At 42.9% G+C, this 19,016-nt stretch overlaps 1 protein-coding gene and 1 pseudogene across 1 annotated transcript; one reads left to right on the top strand and one right to left on the bottom strand.

Moving 5' to 3' along the window:
- Positions 1 to 736: 736 nt before the first annotated feature.
- On the bottom strand, positions 737 to 11,511 carry LOC139534151 (leukotriene A-4 hydrolase-like). The gene is made up of 18 exons (XM_071332975.1): positions 11,312 to 11,511; positions 10,178 to 10,308; positions 9,290 to 9,410; positions 8,372 to 8,545; positions 6,500 to 6,552; positions 6,318 to 6,390; positions 5,822 to 5,962; positions 5,704 to 5,727; positions 5,533 to 5,603; positions 5,236 to 5,347; positions 3,517 to 3,661; positions 3,304 to 3,407; positions 3,138 to 3,208; positions 2,919 to 2,973; positions 2,713 to 2,808; positions 2,519 to 2,601; positions 2,334 to 2,438; positions 737 to 2,151 (listed from the first exon to the last, which is right to left on the bottom strand). Exons 1-18 carry the CDS (start codon positions 11,465 to 11,467, stop codon positions 2,019 to 2,021), a joined length of 1,848 nt encoding a protein of 615 aa, XP_071189076.1. The 5' UTR covers positions 11,468 to 11,511; the 3' UTR covers positions 737 to 2,018.
- A 354-nt stretch (positions 11,512 to 11,865) lies between these two features.
- On the top strand, positions 11,866 to 16,638 carry LOC139533309 (protein DENND6B-like; annotated as a pseudogene).
- Positions 16,639 to 19,016: the final 2,378 nt, after the last annotated feature.

The raw sequence follows: 19,016 nt of genomic DNA, 5'->3' as shown, positions 1-19,016 counted from the left end.
AATATAGAGAAGTCTATATTGAACCGCTTTCTCAATAACCGCTGCTCATTGACTGAGTAGTATCCCCTTGTTCAGAATTAAAGCATTCCAGTGGTGCGCACAGGTCTTGAACCCATGACCTGTCATTGGAGAGCAAACTCCTTACACCTGAGGCACCAGCTCGTTCACAGCTCGTCTCTTCATATATGTATATTTAACATACTGTGAAAATGCATTCAAAATAGTCCAGCATACTAGTGCCGTTGCCTTAGGTCTTGGATTTCCGAGACTACGTTCAAAACACAGTTGAGATTTGAACCCACAACCCCGTAATTGCAACCCCAGAGCGACACTCAGGCAGGGATTCAATCCGATCACATGCTATAGGCATTGCAGCTTTTAAAAGCAATGTTCCCGTGTTCCCAGAGATCCCACTCACAGTAAATGCTGCATGCCGGCTCAATCTCGAGTTATATGCCTATAACCGGCAATCAGATTGAATCCTGGCCTCAATCTGGGTGCCCTATATCCTACAAAGCACATATACCAGAACCAGCACATCTACCTACCAGCCCTTCTCTCTGTCTGAAGCAACAGAATGGGATGGAAGTCTGTAGTCCAGTGTTGATTGGTAACCATCTCTCAGATTCTTTCGTCACTTCTCAGAATTACTGCTAGAGGGCAAATGCTGGGACGTGAGACTGCCTAATACTGTCAACTGATCATGAAGAAACAGGAAAAAACACGAGACATTCAATAATCTCTGATAATGGTGTTTAATGGCGTCAAAGAAAGCATGAATTGCAAATATTTCACACAGGTTCTGTATTTGCATTCTGGACAAGATTTAACCGTTCTAAAATGAGTTTCCCAAAAAATTTAATAAAAAATATATATATTTATAACTTTTCTGCTCTGAGATGAATACCTCGATGTCTGGGTGGAAGTCAATTCTGAATTGAGTTGCAAATTCTACAAATTACGAAAGAAATGTTTGTATGGTCATGTATGGTTACCAATACCATAAGGAAACATTTCATTTTTTTTTTAACTCATTCTCTTAAAACAATTTTAAATAATTACAGTGGTCTGAAATACTCTAAGATCATGTTGTGGGTTGTCTATAATAATTCCCTTCATGTTTTTAAATATCCAAATACATTTCCCAGAAGTTATTAGATCAAACAATTGTATGAAAGGGAATAAGCTAACATATAATGACAGAGAAAAATACTGGTTTGAGTTATAATCAAACTAAAGCGTATATTCAATCAGATCAAGTGTTAACCTGTGATAGTATTACTTGCATTAGAAATTCCGAACAAGAAAGTGTAGGCTATATAGAAATAATTATGCTCAAATTGAAAAATCATTCAACAAAATAATGAGGATTTATCATCCTAATCGAGGTGTAGATTACATTTCACAATCCAGTGTTCAACTTGTAAACAAGGCTCCATGGGATTTCTGTTAATGCAATGCCGTGCAGCCAATGACAATGTCTGCTTTAGGATATAATGCCAGGAGTCACTTGTAGAGTTGACAGATCTAACAATTCCACCTCCGTTGTCAAAACAAAAGCTATGCTGATGTCTGCTAAAGCAGATCTGATTGAATAGAGCCATAATATTTGAAATGGTATGTGTATTCTTTGCATTAATAAGTGGCATATGCTTTTTATAAAAGATTTGTCAAATTAATAGACTTTCATGTCTTAGTTTAATTGGTTTAAATTAAATTTGACTAACTTCAATTCCAGTTCTGCTTCCTGTGGGGTGTGGCCAATTCAAATTGAATTAAAATGTAAAAATTCAGAATTGTCCAGAATATGCTCGACATATCACAAACCTTAATGTAAAACAAACAGAAACAAGCCAATTCTGAATAGCTGCCAAGCAAAGTAGAGACCGTTATAAAAAGTGGGGGTGCGGCTGGAAGCTTCTCTCTAGCTTTCTCTGGTCGTTTTCGGCAACGGGGTGGGGTGTCCCCCCGGTAATAATGCCAGTCTTGGAGTGCTTCTGGTGGGATTCCAATTAGAATCAGGTGCTCTTGTCGGCGTCCACCTTCAGGTCCTTGGCCACCAGATTGGCCGTTACCGGGTGCATGGCTGCCCGGTGGGCTATGAACACACGCACCGCCTCCTCATGATACTTATCAAAGTTATACACTTCTCTAAAAGAAGGGAGGGAGAAAGAGAGGGATTAGGTAGAACACACACACAAAGGGTCTCTAAATAAGAGAATAGGACTCATGTTTTTAACAAGATGCTGCCTAGAAATAATTTGATCCAGAAAGCACAACGCATGGCATCTAATAACAGAGATTGTCTCTCAGATAGCGGCGCCGTTGGTTACTTGAATAGTGGCCGTGTGAACTTCATCCTCCCCTGCTCTGTCGCCATCTTCAGTGCCATGGGAACGGCATCCTCCCACTTGGACTTGACACACAGCCGCAGCCACCTGGAAGAAGGGAGCCAACAGTGAGAGACAATGACACACAGACACATCCTGCATGATGGGACCCCAGAACAGGAACTCGCCTGAAGCGGATCTCTGCGTTGTTGAAGGCGTTGAGTTGGTACACTTCCTGCATCCTCTTCACATGGCTGAGGGGGAGGGGCTCCTAGGTGGAGAAGATACGGTCATTGGTCCGCTTTGGATTCGAATAGAGCGATCACATGGCTTATGGAAGGTTGCTATGAGGACCGGGTGAGTGACAGTGAGGTGTGTCTACCTCTTGCAGGAGCAGAGACAGGAACTCTATGAGCTGGTGGGTGGAGAGAGTCTTCACATCCACCTCAATGAAATTCCCCAGATCCCCCTCTTTGGTCTAGAGAGGGAGAGAAATTAACAACACAGTAATACTTGTAAAAATGCTATGTTCTATCATCCTGAGGTTCTAGAACATACACATTACCAATGTGGAGAATGTACCCTCACCTTCACCCATCTCTTACACAGCGCGATGCAGGCGTCTGCCATGGTGCTGTCATATCTGGGGGGGAGGGTGGCATCGATTTAACACACACCTCCGATTGAGTGGACAGGTAAACAGTGACACAACTAAAAACAGACCCGCAAAATAACAGAAGTGGGGCTCAAAGGTGTAACAGCCAGCCAGATGAGTGATTCTCAAGTGAAATGGTAAGGTAAACCCACTGTGGTTTGACGGGGGGCATCCCAGGGGTGTGCATCCAGGCGTTCCAGTCCACCTTATTCAGGATGTCCACCTGTGATTGGATAGGGAGCAGTAAAGGTGAAACAAGAGCCACAGCAAGAGGATTTGATAGAAACTTGGTTAGGTGGAGAGTGGTGGTTACTGTACCTTGTTCTTAAAATAGGTGAAGAGGTAGTGCTTCCACTCCTCGGTAGTGATGCTGCTGTAAGCAAACAGCTGGATGTACGACTTAACAAAACCCATAAACACCTCTGTAAGAGACACAGCCAATTACATGAAGCAAGTGACTTCATTTTTTATTACTGAATTAAATGCAACTGTGTGTGTGTGTGTGTGTGTGTGTGTGTGTGTGTGTCTCACCAGGTCCTCCCATGAGCTCCTCCAAGTGGTAGAGAAGAGCGAAACCCTTCTCGTAGGGGACAGAGGAGAAGGCTTCGTCAAGGTCCACCTCATTCAGGTTGGGAACCAGGTTGGTCAGAGGGTTGTTGGCCCCAAACGTGTTCACCTGGGAGACAGAGGTAACAGATCAGATAAGGTCGGGCATACACAGTTGCACCCGCACACAAACAAACGCAAAACACACACAGGTATGAATGAACAGCTAAGTGACTTCAGTGAAGTCGGACACATTACTTAAGCCTTGTTCACACTGCAGGCCTCAATGCTCAAATCAGTTTTGTTTCTCCAAATCATTTTTGGAATACTGACTGTCCAAACAGGAAGTTACAAGTGACCAAATTTGATTTGTGTGTGTTCAGACAGCAGTCATTAGCTGACATGGTTACGCTAGTTGTCATAGTAACGAAGGGTGTGCGCACAGTGGTGTAGGCTGATTGGTGGTGGTGCTCGCGCTTCCTATCAACTCAGAAGTTATGTAGCAAGCTAAGGTGACAAAGCCTGCCATGGATGTTTCCCAGTTGCTTTGAATGACCAAAATCATAGTGTTAGAACACATTTAAAAGCTTCAAATGATATGACCTAACTTTCAAAACAAGGCCTTTTTGGTTAGCCACAGCAGTCAACTAGCTAGCTGTTTAGCTAGCCACACCAGTCAACTAGCTAGCTAGGTAGCTGTTTAGCTAGCCACAGCAGTCAACTAGCTAGCTAGGGGGCTGTTTATCTCTCTAGCACATTCACTAATGTTTGTAAACAACTAACAAGCTATTTAGCTACCACATGTTCTTGTCAAACTGTCAGAGTAGCTAGCAAGCAACAAGATATGCCACATAAAAACCACTTGAGAGCAAATTAATCCGATTTGACCGTTTAAAAACAAGTCGCATGGCCAGGAATCAGATGTATAACTGACTTCAAACCACATACCAAAGGTGGTTTGAAATGTGACTTGAAATATCCAATTCCATGTGCTTTTTGGGTGTTCAAACTTCAGGAAAAATAACAGATTATATATATATATGCACATTTGTGGCCTGCTGGAGGTCATTTTGCAGGGCTCTGGCAGTGCACCTCCTTGCACAAAGGCGGAGGTAGCGGTCCTGCTGCTGGGTTGTTGCCCTCCTACGGCCTCCTCCACGTCTCCTGATGTACTGGCCTGTCTCCTGGTAGCGCCTCCATGCTCTGGACACTACGCTGACAGACACAGCAAACCTTTTTGCCACAGCTCGCATTGATGTGCCATCCTGGATGAACTGCACTACCTGAGCCACTTGTGTGGGTTGTAGACTCCGTCTCATGCTACCACTAGAGTGAGAGCACCGCCAGCATTCAAAAGTGACCAAAACATCAGCCAGGAAGCATAGGAACTGAGAAGTTGTCTGTGGTCACCACCTGCAGAATCACTCCTTTTTTGGGGGTGTCTTGCTAATTGCCTATAATTTCCACCTTTTGTCTATTCCATTTGCACAACAGCATGTGAAATGTATTGTCAATCAGTGTTGCTTCCTAAGTGGACAGTTTGATTTCACAGAAGTGTGATTGACTTGGAGTTACATTGTGTTGTTTAAGTGTTCCCTTTATTTTTTTGAGCAGTGTATATATATATATATATAAAAAGGATTTGAGTCACTTCAAACTGCCAATGTGAACAGTGTACTCATGCATGTGTGTGTGTTCTCTCACTGATTCCTGCAGGTCCTTCCAGCCGCCTATGGCCTTGAACTGTCTGAACTGTTCACTCTCCAAAGACCTGCCAATCATTCTCTCAAGGTACACCGTGTGACCCTCGTTCAGCCTGGAGAAGGAAGGGGCACAGACACTAATTATGAACTCATTAACTCCGGAAAGCGATCTTCCTTTTCCATCTCTCAATCCCATTTGTCTGATACTCAGTTATGGCTAATTTGACCAATTAACATATCATTCCCATTCATTCAAGCGAGAAAAGAACATTGATAGAATGTTTTCTCTGTGTCGTACCAGAAGTGCTCCCAGGTCTTGTTGGTCACCAGGTTGCCAGTCCAGCTGTGAGAGATCTCATGGGCTATGACCTGGAGAGAAACAGGAGGAGGACACAGGTTAACACACCAGTACACAGATATCAACACATACTTGAGAAGACACAGACACCTGTGAACTGTGTTTACTTACATTGGACAAGGATCTGTCTCCAGCCTAGAAGATAAACATAGGATGAAAGGAATATTACAAAAAACAACACACAGACAATGGGGATTTGGTATTGTGATGTGTGTGTAAGGTCTCTCACCAGCAGCGTGGGGGTGGCAAAGGTAAGGCAGGGGTTTTCCATGCCTCCATATGGGAAGGAGGGGGGCAGGACCAGGATGTCATACTGGCCCCAAACATACGGCCCCGCAAGGCCCTCAGCTGTCTTCAACATGGTCTCTGTCTGAGAGGGTCATACATGTTAAGTTCATGTTTTAAGTATCCCTATATTTCTGTTATTAAGTATCCCTATATTTCTGTTATTACGGGGCTATCACTCAGTCAAGAGTGCGCCTGCGCAGGGAGTCTTGTTGTTGATGGACCTAGCCTGGAGTGGAATGGCTACCTTGTAATGTGTTCATATAGTATAGTAAAACTTTGTTAAACTGGAACCTTGTCGTTGTGTCATTTCGAGTTAACAATACACACCTTTTGACAAGGCTGACATTTCAAAATTAAAAACTCTGCTGATGTAGGATGAGTGGGACAGACAAATGACCTACGTACCACACAGACACAGTAAATACTGCTAAACTCACCTCTGAGAACTCATATGCTGCCTTGTCCACAAACTCCTTCTCTGACCAAACACGAGACCTGGGCCCAATCTCTCTTGTAAACAACAAACATTTATTACTAATATTTCACTGATCATTTATTCATTTACAATAAAGAGTAGGAAAACAGGGCTATAGTTATATGTATGGGTGGGTGTGTGTACCTGCTCTCCAGAGCTCCCACCACGATGGCAATGAGGTAAGAGGGCATGGGCACCTGGGAGGTGTCAAAGGTCAACAATGGTGAAATAAATCAAACACAGCAGTCAGACACACACAGCCATGTACCTGCTCCAGTCACTGACAATGTACAGTACCAGTTAAAAGTTTGAACACACCTACTGTACTCATTCAAGGGTTTTTCTTTATTTTTACTATTTTCTACATTGTAGAATAATAGTGAAGGCATCAAAACTATAAAATAACAAATATCGAATTTTATATTTGAGATTCTTCAAAGTAGCCACCCTTTGTGCAAAGCTGTCATCAAGGCACTCTTGTTATTCTCCCAACCAGCTTCATGAGGAATGGTTTTCCAACGGTCTTAATAAAGGAGTTCCCACATGTTGAGCACATGTTGGCTGCTTTTCCTTCACTCTGCAGTCCAACTCATCCCAAACCATCTCAATTGGGTTGAGGTCAGTGATTGTGGAGGCCAGGGCATCTGATGCAGCACTCCATCACTCTCCTTGGTCAAATAGCCCTTACACACTCTGGAGGTGTGTTTTGGGTCATTGTCCCACTAAGCTCAAACCAGATGGGATGGCGTATCGCTGCAGAATGCTGTGGTAGCCATGTTGGTTAAGTGTGCCTTGAATTCTAAATAAATCACTGACAGTGTCACCAGCAAAGCACTCCCACACCATCACACCTCCTCTTCCATGCTTCACGGTGGGAACCACACATGCGGAGATCATCCGTTCACCTACTCTGCATCTCACGAAGACACACCGGTTGGAACCAACTATCTCAAATTTGGACTCACCAGACCAAAGGACTGATTTCCACCGGTCTAATGTCCATTGCTCGTGTTTCTTGGCCCAAGCAATTCTCTTCTCATTGGTGTCCTTTAGTAGTGGTTTCTTTGCTGCAATTCAACCATGAAGGCCTGATTCACGTGTTCTCCTCTGAACAGTTGATGTTGAGATGTGTCTTACTTGAACTCTGTGAAGCATTTATTTGGGCTGCAACTTCTGAGGCTGGTAACTCTAACGAACTTATCCTCTGCAGCATATGTATTTCTGGGTCTTACTTTCCTGTGGCGGTCCTCATGAGAGTGGGTTTCATCGTAGTGCTTGATGGTTTTCGCGACTGTACTTCAAAGTTCTTGAACTTTTCCGGATTGACTGACCTTCATGTCTTAAAGTAATGATGGACTGTCATTTCTCTTTGCTTATTTGAGCTGTTCTTGCCATAATATGGACTTGGTCTTTTACCAAATAGGGCTATCTTCTGTATACCACCCCAACCTTGTCACAACACAACCGATTGGCTCAAACGCATTAAAAAGGAAAGAAATTCTACAAATTAACTTTTAACAAGACACACCTGTTAATTGAAATGCATTCCAGGTGACTACCTCATGAAGCTGGTTGAGAGAATGCCAAGAGTGTGCAAAGCTGTCATCAAGGCAAAGAGGTGGCTACTTTGAAGAATCTCAAATATAAAATATATATTGATTTGTTTAGCACTTTTTTGGTTACTACATGATTCCATGTGTTATTTCATAGTTTTGACGTCTTCACTATTATTCTACAATGTAGAAAATAGTCAAAATAAAGAAAAACCCTCCAAACTTCTGACTGGTACTGCATTTCATTCAGATTGCAGGCGTTCCTTTTGTTATCTGGCTGTTTCATCTAAACATTCCCTGTAATTAACTCATTATTGCTTGATCAGCAGCTACTTTGGCAGCGCTGTACCTTGAACAGTCAAGCCAAAAAGCAAGACTGACTTACTGTATTAAGCTATGGATGACAATGGATGGTTGCATGGAGAAATGGATAGAAACCGTGATCGAGAATAGAAACACTGACTGGTTGTCTGAAGTGGTAGATGACACGGCTGCTGTCCTGGGGATCAGGCTCCTGTCCGTCCCGTACAGCACTCATCACAGCCACCAGCTCCTTGGGGACAGACACCTGGGCATAGTAGGTGTGTTTCATAGCGGGAGTATCCTGGCAGGGTACCATGCTCCTGCAATGGGTGGCCTGGAGGGGTTTGGGGTGGTTATTAGCACATCAACCACCTAATCTGGATTTATCTCCAAGAGGGGACGAATATAAGTAATATAAGTAAACAAAGTAATATTGTGTGCGATAATATAGAGGGCCGTTAACATCAATATCAGCGACAGAGGAGCCAATGATCAAGATTCTCATTCATCTTAACAGTGCTGCAGCTGAACACGGCACCTTTGGACACACAGGTGATACACACAAAAAAAAGAAGGAGAAGAGGAGGGGGATATAGTAAAGAAAGAAAGCAGGGGCAAAAGCAACCCCACCTGGCACAGGTTACAATCAAATGATTAAATCTTTCTTCTGCTAAGAACTTCAAAGAGCAGAACAGGTTTCTGTGCGTGATTACAACACCAGTGGCTGGATGTTGCAGAAGATGGGGTTGGGAAAGTGTTCCCTTGTGATGTCTTTTGAGACAGTCTTACAACTACCTTTACAGTTCAAATGACCGTTGAGCAAGACTGGCACCCAACCAAAAAATAATAATAATGATAAGAACTTCTAGTAACAGACGCGGTTTCTGTGCGTGACTACAGTTACACTCGGCAGATGTGAAAATGGTCCATTTTGATGCCACAGACTTGCAACTACTTTTACCATAGAAGTACTGTTCGTGGTGCAGTCTTTTGTTGAATTAGAACAAGCCCAACCCAAAAATAGGACTTTTCATGTTTGTGCATGTCCATAAACTCACAGTGTATGTGTGTGTGTTACCTGGCACTGGCTGAAGAGGTAAGGGTGTTTCTTCCCAGCAGTCTGTTCAGGAGTGAGCCACTGCAGCGCAGAAGCACTAGGAGCCGTCTCATAAGTCACCTCCACGATCACATGCTGACCCCTGAGAAACAAACACACACACACAATTAATTTGACCTCTAAGCGAGTATCCATCAGTTCAATCTCTGAGGGTTGAGTTACCAGGGGTGGAATCAGTGATGTGCAGTGTTCTGAAAGTTACAGGTAGAAATGGAATGAATAGAGAAGACACTATTCCCCACTCCATATGACAAACAATCATATCTGTTCTACACAATTCATTTCTATCTGAATGTTCTGTAACATTACATCTTCCTAAACAGGCCCCTAAGGTGTGAGAGTGAGACAGAGGGGGGTGGTTATGTCGGGGTAGGTTCCTTGTTCATTGTCAATCATTGGCTTATTGGTGAAATCAGCAGTCAGACAATATCTTCTTTAAGTAAATCAATCAAACCTTTATTAATGCAATTGCAGGCAGAAGTTAACAATGTATGTGTGCAGCAATAAGCTTCTCTAAATTCTAAGTTCTAGTAGCTAAATTCTAGTAGCTTCTCTAAATTCTAAGTATCATTTGCATTTTCCACTGTCACACGAGGTCAAAAAGTGTCAAAACCAGACAGTGTTTACTTCTCAGCTCTTTACCTAGTTCCGGTACAACTCACACCCAGCCTGCAGGCACGCTCTGGCCACAGCTTTGGCGTAACCGCAAAGACTAATATAGATAGCTTGTGAAAAGTATAGTGGCAGAGTTTCAGACACATAGCAACAGTGTAATAGTGAGCATATGATTCTTAAGGTCCCCTTAATCAATAATGGGGAGGGTCTTTGAGACCCTTCCCCTACTGTTACCTGGAGAGCTCAAATGGCAGTGTGATCTCCAGAGGGGTTCCCATGAACCTGTGCTTGGGTCCCAGAGTGAACTTTGTTGCCTGTCCATTGGCTGTTACCTTGGAGACCTTCAGGTCCTTCGTGTCAAGGGTCTGATGGTAGGAAGGAGAGAGAGAGAGGAAAGAAAGGGGAAGTTGGGCAATACGTTTGGGTAACCAACAGTGTCACCAACTACAAGAACCACAACCTCCAACTTCCCCCAGATTGTGACTGTAAAACAGCTGAAATACATAATTCTATCTCTACCTGGCCCTGAGAGGCTGACTACATTTTCTACACCTGCTGTGAGACACACACAGTCTGAACTCCGAACTAAAGTTAACGCGCCTGGTATCACATGCCAGCTCGACCTGTCAAAGTCTTACTGTCACTGAGCAGAACAGTGTCATAAAGCACATATGGCTAGCTACATATCATTCTTGAATGTGACCCACTACTGATCAGATTTGCAATGAGTGAGATTCAAATCAGAGCTTGTCTTGCAGCAGTGTGTGATACGTTGTGTGTCTGATAAGCTCAACCAATTGCTTTGCGGCAGTGTACTGAAACAGGTGGAACGAAGCAAGGTTTACAACTGAAACAAGGGGGTGGGTATAATTTGTTTAACGTTCCGACAGGAATCCGTAACAAAAACTTCGTAAATAACAAGGTTGCCAACAAACAAGGCATATAAAGTTGTATATCGGCAGAATAACATCCCGGGTAAGGAGTGGGCTATTTCAATAAGTTTATTTCTGAAGAATTAATGTCCTCACTCTGGTATATGGACAAACATTAAGAATAAGCTACGTGGTGAGTTGATGCCTATTCGGCAGTTAGTTAACTAGGTGAATTGATCATGCTACGTTGTATGTGTTGTTTGTTGGCAACCTTATACTTTACTTAGTTTTTGGAACAGATCCCTGTTGGAACGTTCTACAAATTATAACGTTACCCACCCAAAACAATGTGTACTGAAACAAGGCTTTTTCCCACGTCAAATTCATTAGCAACACAAAGGCATTTGCTAGCAAGAATGAATGAACTTGACTAACGTTAGTTTACTAACGATAACTTGCTGGCTAACCAGATTGAGAAATTAGATAAATACTGTACCAAAGACGTGAAATTATCCACTAAAACCTCCACCGTGAGCGCGACCTTAGCTTTGAGGACATGGCTGTCAAAATCCACATGGAAGGTGAGATTCAGGTGCTTGGTAACGCACTTGGAAAATGAGGAAAATGAGCAGGGGTCTGTAGCTGAAGTCATGTTCGGTCCAGGATCATGAGAGAGCGCAAAACACTTGCATTACCTATGAACTACAACTCAGCTCACCGCACGTCCATGTGACATCGCCCTGCTGCGTGCATTGTGGGAGTTGTAGTTTACGCTGGAGCTGAACGCGTTGAGTTTCTTTCAAAATGAATAATCACACCAGTACATTTACCTGATCTATTTATTTGCATTAGTAAACACTTCGAGGAAACATTTTAATCATGTTGATTTCAAAGCAGTCTTTCAATAGCACTTGTTTTTAGCTTTTTTTTTCAACGTACTTTACTGTAGTGTAGCATCCCTAAAATGTGTTGTTGATCCATCCAATCTAGCTAGCGTGCTAATGATGTTAATGTGTACAAAGTCTGGTTTGCTTGCAGAAAGAAACCAACATGATCCACAACCTGGTCCACATCAACCTCTCATGTGTTTCATAATCTGGCCAGCCGGCGCATGTGTGAAATAGTGACATCATGACATATTGGCACTTTTTCCTCTATTCCAGCAGGTGTACCCACACCATGTGAAACTCACTGAGAAGGAGGTATGACATGAATTTACGCTCATACTTTTTGTGATGCACCCCATACATAACAAGCTAGTTGCCTGTCAATGAATATATCATTTTGTAAGACCCTGATTGTGCTTCCTCTACTTTAAACTCTAGAAAACTAGCGTTTGCTACCTGTTCTTCCCTGACTTTTACTCAGGTTAGTGTATTAGATTACGCAATCTGTCATCACAAAATACATTACAGTCAGAGGCCTAACCCCAAATCGATCCAGGGCCCTATGCACTTGTGGAGATCTGACATGATTTGATAGTTTTTAGCAATATTGTGAAACTTCCACCTATTCTATCAGAAGTTGGAACTATAACCATATTGCAGGGTTCCCCAACTGGCGGCCCGTGAGCCGAATTCTGTCCACAGGTGATTTTATTTGGCCCCCAAGTTTTCTGAGCAAAAGAAAAATAGTAAAATAAAGTGTTATTGCTGGACACAAAAGACTGAAAAAAACACTAGCAAATCAGCTCCAAGTGATTTTAATTCCAAAGTATTCCCAGGCATAGTAGAGCAAGAGATACATGTGATCGTATACAAATATAAGCAAAGTTTGAAATTATGTTTTATTCAAATATTACATCCGTTTGGGCTTCTTGCAGGTAATTTGCAGTCTACAAATGATTTGTAATTATGTTCCGGCCCTCTGACCAGCTGCTCAAGAAAAGTTCAGCCGAGGCTGAATTTAGTTGATGATCCCTGCCAAATTGCTTGCACCTGTCAAATCCACTCAGATCTCCACAAGTGTATAGGGCGTAGGGTCTAGGGATCAATTTGGGATTGGGTCAAAAATCTATATCAGTCACCTGACCTGTGTGATATTTCCTAGGATGCCTTGGGGCCCGCACTGGACACCCAGTTCAGCTTCGGACTGCGTCAGTCTGTGGGCCGCAGGGGCTCCTGGTTTGTAGAGGAGAATGCCTACAGCAGAGATGCACCCGTCACACTACTGGTGAGCCCTCTGTCTGGCCCAATCCCAAATCATATTTATGAAGATCTGATTGGATTTGACAGGTGTAAGCAATAGGGTAATAGTTGCCCTCTGATAGGCTAGGTGAAAGTTTCACTATATTGCTTATATCAACCAAGTCCTCTCACATCTCCACAAGTGCAGGGCTTAGTCTTAGGGGTCGATTTGTGATTGGGCGTCTGTCATCGGTCCTTTACTGTGGTCTGACTGAACAACTGGTCCAGGGCAGGGACAGTTTGGTTGCTTACCTTTTTAGGGTTATGGTTGGTTCTTTGGTAGGGACAGCTAATCTGAATATCATGTCAGCCACCACTAAACTTCTGTCATTGCAATAACTTATTATCTAATCTCTCCCCCTTTGCCTTTCTCCCTCAGCGAGAGCTGGCCCATTTCTATGGCTATGTCTACTTCAGACAAGTCGAGGACGCCGCCGTCAAGAGGCTACTTTCAGAGGGTGAGAAGGTTATGTTCCAGATCTGATTAGTAATCAGAACCACAATGTATTCACATTTGGTTTTCTCTTTCATTCTCTCTCCTGCCTTTCTCTTTCACTCTCTCGCTAGTCTCTTGTACTGGTGTCCAGACTACCGTATGCCCTCTTTCAGTCCCCGCTGCAGATCATAGCTCCAGAGTATTTTGAGAAGTTGGAACCTTGCCTTGAAGCAGGTGGGGAGATATATAACTTCTTGTCTTATTTCTAATTCATCTCCCATTATAGTTAACTAGGGCACTAAGGTACAGTCTGGACTCTACTTCCCTAACTTTCTCTTTCTTTACTCTCCCACCATGCAGTGTGCAACGAGATTGATCAATGGCAATCTCCGGTGCCAGGGCTGACACTCAATCTGCCTGTGATGGGCGTGGTCATGCAGGTCAGGATCCCATCCAAAAATGACAAACCAGGGGGGAGCCCGGTGAAACAAGCACAAAAGGAGGTTGGTATAGCTTTTTATGTAATGGGCCACGTGCCCATGGAAATACGATATATCCATGATGTTAGTAAAGTTGATGCTAGTTGATGTGTATCGCTAGAGCACTTCATCTAAAAACATCTAAAAAGTATGTTTCTGTTATAACCAGCATCTTCTACCAGCCCCTATGATGCTACCGACCATACATGAGCTTGACCTCTTCAAGTAAGTGAAAATCTAAACATATACTGTAAATAGTTATGTATCTGTTTGTGTAAATTACATGGCTTGAATTTAGCTGTATTCTCAGTTTAATTTGAGGATACATTGTATTTGTGAAAGCAGCATCGTATATGAACTGACCTTTGCACTCTGACCTGTCCAGGTGTTTCCAGTCCTTCCTGATCCACCTGCAGATGCTCTGGGAGCTCTTGCTGCTCGGGGAGCCCGTGGTCATCATGGCACCCTTTCCCACTGTTTCCTCGGAAACAGTGCTGGCCCTAGGGAGGTAAACAGAAAATGCATGAAATATGACATTTAGCGTCACGTGTATGTACCGTAACTCGGTGAGTTTGTAAAATGAAATTTGTCTTTCTCCCATCCTACAGTTCGATTGCTCCACTGCTGTATTGCTGTGATTACAGGCCCTACCTCACCATACACAACACTGAGTTTAAGGAGTATAGCACTTCGACACAGGCACCGTGAGTAGGGCTTACTCTAAACACTGTTTATACTCTGTCATACCCGAGGGGCAACTCAACTCACCCTGCTCCCTTTCTCTCTCCTCTCCAGTCCCAATGTGATTCTGGGGGTCACTAATCCCTTCTTCATAAAGACCTTTCAGTCCTGGCCCCACATTATACACCTTGGAGAACTCAAGATGTCAGGTGATCTGCTTAAGCAGGTGAAGGTGAAGAAACTAGCCAAGCTGAAAACACTGGACACTAAGTCAGGTAAAACATCTGGAGTTATGGAACCAACATGGTTAGAGAGAGTGAGTTGGTGTGTAAAAACATGTTCTCCCAAACTGTAGGTATCTACACAGCACATAAAACGTTCCTTCAAAAAGACAAGTCTCTCATCAAAAGACTCCTAAAAGGGATTCTGAGGTGCAGAGTGCCATCTTGAGGAGACATCTGTTAGAACTCACCCAGAGCTTCATCATCCCACTGGTGAGGGGACTGCCTTCCCTTCCACCCATACATTCCACCCCTATATAGACTGTCTGTCCTGCTGCATGCTGTGTGTCTCACCTGTCTTTGTCTCCCCCAGGAACGCTACCTTGCCAGCCTGATGCCTCTGCTAGAGGTCTGTGACTCCTTGGAAGGTGGGTGACATTGATAGCAACCCTGTTTCTATGGTATGTTGATACTATGTTTGAATATGGTAATAAGTGTGTGTGTGTGTGTGTGTGTTTCAGACCCCTCAGATCTGTCCCTTCAGTCAGGAGTTCATGGGGACTCTGGAGCACGCTGGACCTCGGCTCACCTCTGTGCTCAAAGGGGATTGGGTGGGCCTGTACAGGTGAGTCTGTCCACCTGCCACCTCATCTGTCATTTCTAACTATTGTATCTAGTTGTGGCACATGTTTTTCTAAACAAATCATCCATAATGCATTGCACGTCGATGTATGGCCTAGTAGGAAATTCTTCAGGTCCCCCAACTTCGATGGCTGATATCACCTGCGACATAGGGAGACAACCCAGAAACTAGAATGTCTCCACCTAGAGGTTGTCTGTGATGCTGTGAGTTGATCCTCACAGCCTTGTTCACTCACACCTAAAGACATTAGTTTAACTCGACTTACAGAGCATCAAGTGACCAATTAACTCAAGCACACGACTCCACTGACTTTACTTCAGTTAGCAGTCCTTTCCCTACCCATAAGAATTGGTTCGTTTGAATGTTTTGTTAATGATCTACTCACCCAGGACCTGCTGGGTTGGACCAAAGGCAAGTCAGAGGTGGAGATCGTGGACCTGGTTCTGAAGCTGAGAGAAACTGGTCAGTAAAACCCATCAATATGTCCATTACTTACCTCAACCATTTGTAACATGCTATATTTAGTGTAAGAAATTAATTCTGTGCCACAAACCATTGCGTACTATAGTCTCTGTCTGTTCCCCAATCCAGATGAAGGCTGGCAAGCAGCAGCTGCCAGTGAAGGAAGGGGCGCTGGAGAATCTAGAGGGATACCTCCAGACTATCATCAACTCTCTCCAGAGGACCTGCGGACTGTATTACACAGATATTGATGCTAACACTGACACGCTGCTGAATAGATACAGAAACTGACACTGAAGTGTTTTTGTTTTTAGTCTCTTTAAAAACAACCTGAAACTAAAAGTATTGCCATCAGCCAAACCACTACCCCCTCTGAGTAATATAATGACGATGTATAATGTAGCAAACTAGAAGTTTAGGTAATATAAGAAACATAGCTATGGTTCATCATGACAATAACATTAGGTCAAGGGGAATAGAGAGTAGTTGAAATGTAGACTTTATGAGATTATGCCTTCACTAAGTATCCTGATTGGGATTGAAGCATATACCTGTGGAGAGGGACAGGTTTGAGTATAGCCTTTTGCTCTATTCCAGCTATTCAGATGTAACATGCATAGTTGTTAGCGTAAAATATAACTATATGCACCTTCTAATTTTTTGTTGTTGATGAGTTTAAAACTCCTGTCATTAAACCCATAAAAGGAGTGAATTACATTTAAGTGACATACATTTTGAGGCTTTCATCAATCTCAGTATTTTCTTTTGATCAAGCACAAACAAATCACACTACATTGAAACACCTCTAAATATCCAGGTTACAAAATCTTAGATTTCAGTTTAGGGTTATATGTACAAAAGTATGTGGACACCCCTTCAAATTAGTGGATTCGGCTACACCCGTTGCTGACACGTTTTTTTTAAATCGCGCAAACAGCAATGCAATGTCCATAGACAAACATTGGTAGTAAACTGGCCAGTACTGAAGAGCTCAGTGACTTTCAACGTGGCCCCATCATAGGATGCCACCTTTCCAACAAGTAAGTTGGAACAACCGCTCAGCCGCGAAGTAGTAGGCCCCACAAGCTCACAGAACGGGACCCCCGAGTGCTGAAGCGCGTAGAAATCGTCTGTCCTCCGTTGCAACACTCACTACCGAGTTCCAAACTGCCTCTGGAAGCAACGTCAGCACAATAACTGTTAATCAGGAGCTTCATGAATTGGTCTTCCATGGCCGAGCAGCCGCGCACACAAGCCTAAGATCACCATGCACAATGCCAAGCGTCGGCTGGAGTGGTGTAAAGCTCGCCGCCAGTGGATTGGAGTGATGAATCACGCTTCACCATCTGGCAGTCTGACGGATGAATCTGGTTTTGGCGGATGCCAGGAGAACCCTACCAATGCAGTGCCAACTGTAAAGTTTGGTGGAGGAGGGATAATGGTCTGGGGCTGTTTTTCATGGTTTCATGGCTAGGCCCCTTAGTTACAGTGAAGGGAAATCTTAACGCTTACGGCATACAATGACATTCTAGACAATTCTGTGCTTCCAACTTTGTAGCAACAGTTTGAGGAAGGCCCTTTCCTGTTTCGGAATGACAATGTCCCCGTGCACAAAGCGAGGTCCATACAGAAATGGTTTGTCGGGATCGGTGTGGAATAACTTAACTGTCCTGCACAGAGCCCTGACCTCACTAATGCTCTTGTGGCTGAATGGAAGCAAGTCCCTACAGCAATTTTCATCCATCAGCTAACATCTTTCCTAAACTACAACCACTTATTACATTGCAGGTTACCAGTGAATGTTAAACGAATGCAGCTGATCAGGGCTTCTACCTCACTCACTGCACTCCCTTTTGTCTGTCTACTAGGCCTGTGTTTACATATGCAGTCAAATTATGATTGTTTTCCTAATTGGTCTTTTGTCCAATCAGATCAGATGTGAAAAGATCTGTGATTGGTCAAAAGACCAATTAGTGGGAAAAAATATCATAAATGGGCTGCCTGCGTAAACACAGCCCTATTGTTTCTTAAATAGGTACAGTATATGTGGTACTTAAATACTTTTTCTTAAGTTTGTTTTGTGAAGTACTGTAATGGCATTTGGTCACCAGGGAAGCAGTAAACTGCAGTTTTCAGATAAGAGTATTGATAATACTGATACTATTTGGATCCTGGTGTTTACTTATTTATAATAACCTATAGTAATATTTTTTTATTACATTTTTTTTGGTTTCTGATGCAAATATACTGTTAGCGTTACTAGTAAAATTTGGAAACAACTGTGCTGAATGACAACTCAAAGTCTGTGATACATCCATGAACCCACACGTTTACAGAATCGCTGAGAAAAATTGTTTAATTTTCATGTTGAGGGAATCAAAAATATGCATTTCAACAATAAGCATTGTATTATCCACACAAAACTGTATACTAGAAAATACTGTAATTACCAACCAAAGTATTCAGCTTTTTAGCCCTCAGATTATCATACAATTATGTACAACACATACAGGAGATCTAGCATTAAAGGGACACTTTGAGATGTTGACAATGAAGCCCTTTATCTACTTCCCCAGAGTCAGATGAACTCATGGATACCATTTTTATGACTTTATGAAGTTAGTTTAGCGAGCCAATGCTAACTAGTGTTAGCACAATGACTGAAAGTCTAAGGTATCTACTAGCATAATAGCAGTTACCATAGACTTCCAGTCATTGTGCGAACACTAGTTAGCAATTGCGCTAACGTTAGTTAGCAACTTCCTTCAAACTGCAGACAGAGACATAAAAATGGATTCCATGAGTTCTGGGAAGTCGATAAAGGGGCCTCATTGCCAAAATCCTGAAGAATCCCTTTAAAGCTACAGATGCACTCAGTATTAAAAGGAAAGATTTACCCATTTAGAATCTTCTATCGTATTTGTGCATCTCTGAGCAATGTTCTATCGATTCCCGGGGTAATTTCATGTTTTCATGTGTATCGGAGTGATTCGCCCTTCAAGCAGACATATGAAGAGTTTTGCATAATTTTTTCCACTAATTGGCTTTATTTCAATATGACGCAAAACTCATGTATTTCTGCCTGCTTGAACA

Source organism: Salvelinus alpinus, chromosome 11 (assembly GCF_045679555.1).
Source record: "Salvelinus alpinus chromosome 11, SLU_Salpinus.1, whole genome shotgun sequence".
NCBI lineage: Eukaryota > Metazoa > Chordata > Actinopteri > Salmoniformes > Salmonidae > Salvelinus > Salvelinus alpinus.
Note: the sequence above shows the minus strand (reverse complement) of the source record. Positions and strands in the feature narration are given on the sequence as shown.

What these genes read in the sequence shown, in the direction of transcription:
- LOC139534151 (XM_071332975.1), bottom strand. Translation starts at nt 11,467, where the DNA reads ATGACTTCAGCTACAGACCCCTGCTCATTTTCCTCATTTTCCAAGTGC. An exon ending in AACGCAGAGATCCGCTTCAG is followed by an intron (nt 2,439 to 2,518) that starts GCGAGTTCCTGT and finishes CCCTTCTTCCAG; the next exon opens with GTGGCTGCGGCTGTGTGTCA. An exon ending in TTCACACGGCCACTATTCAA is followed by an intron (nt 2,152 to 2,333) that starts GTAACCAACGGC and finishes CCCTTCTTTTAG; the next exon opens with AGAAGTGTATAACTTTGATA.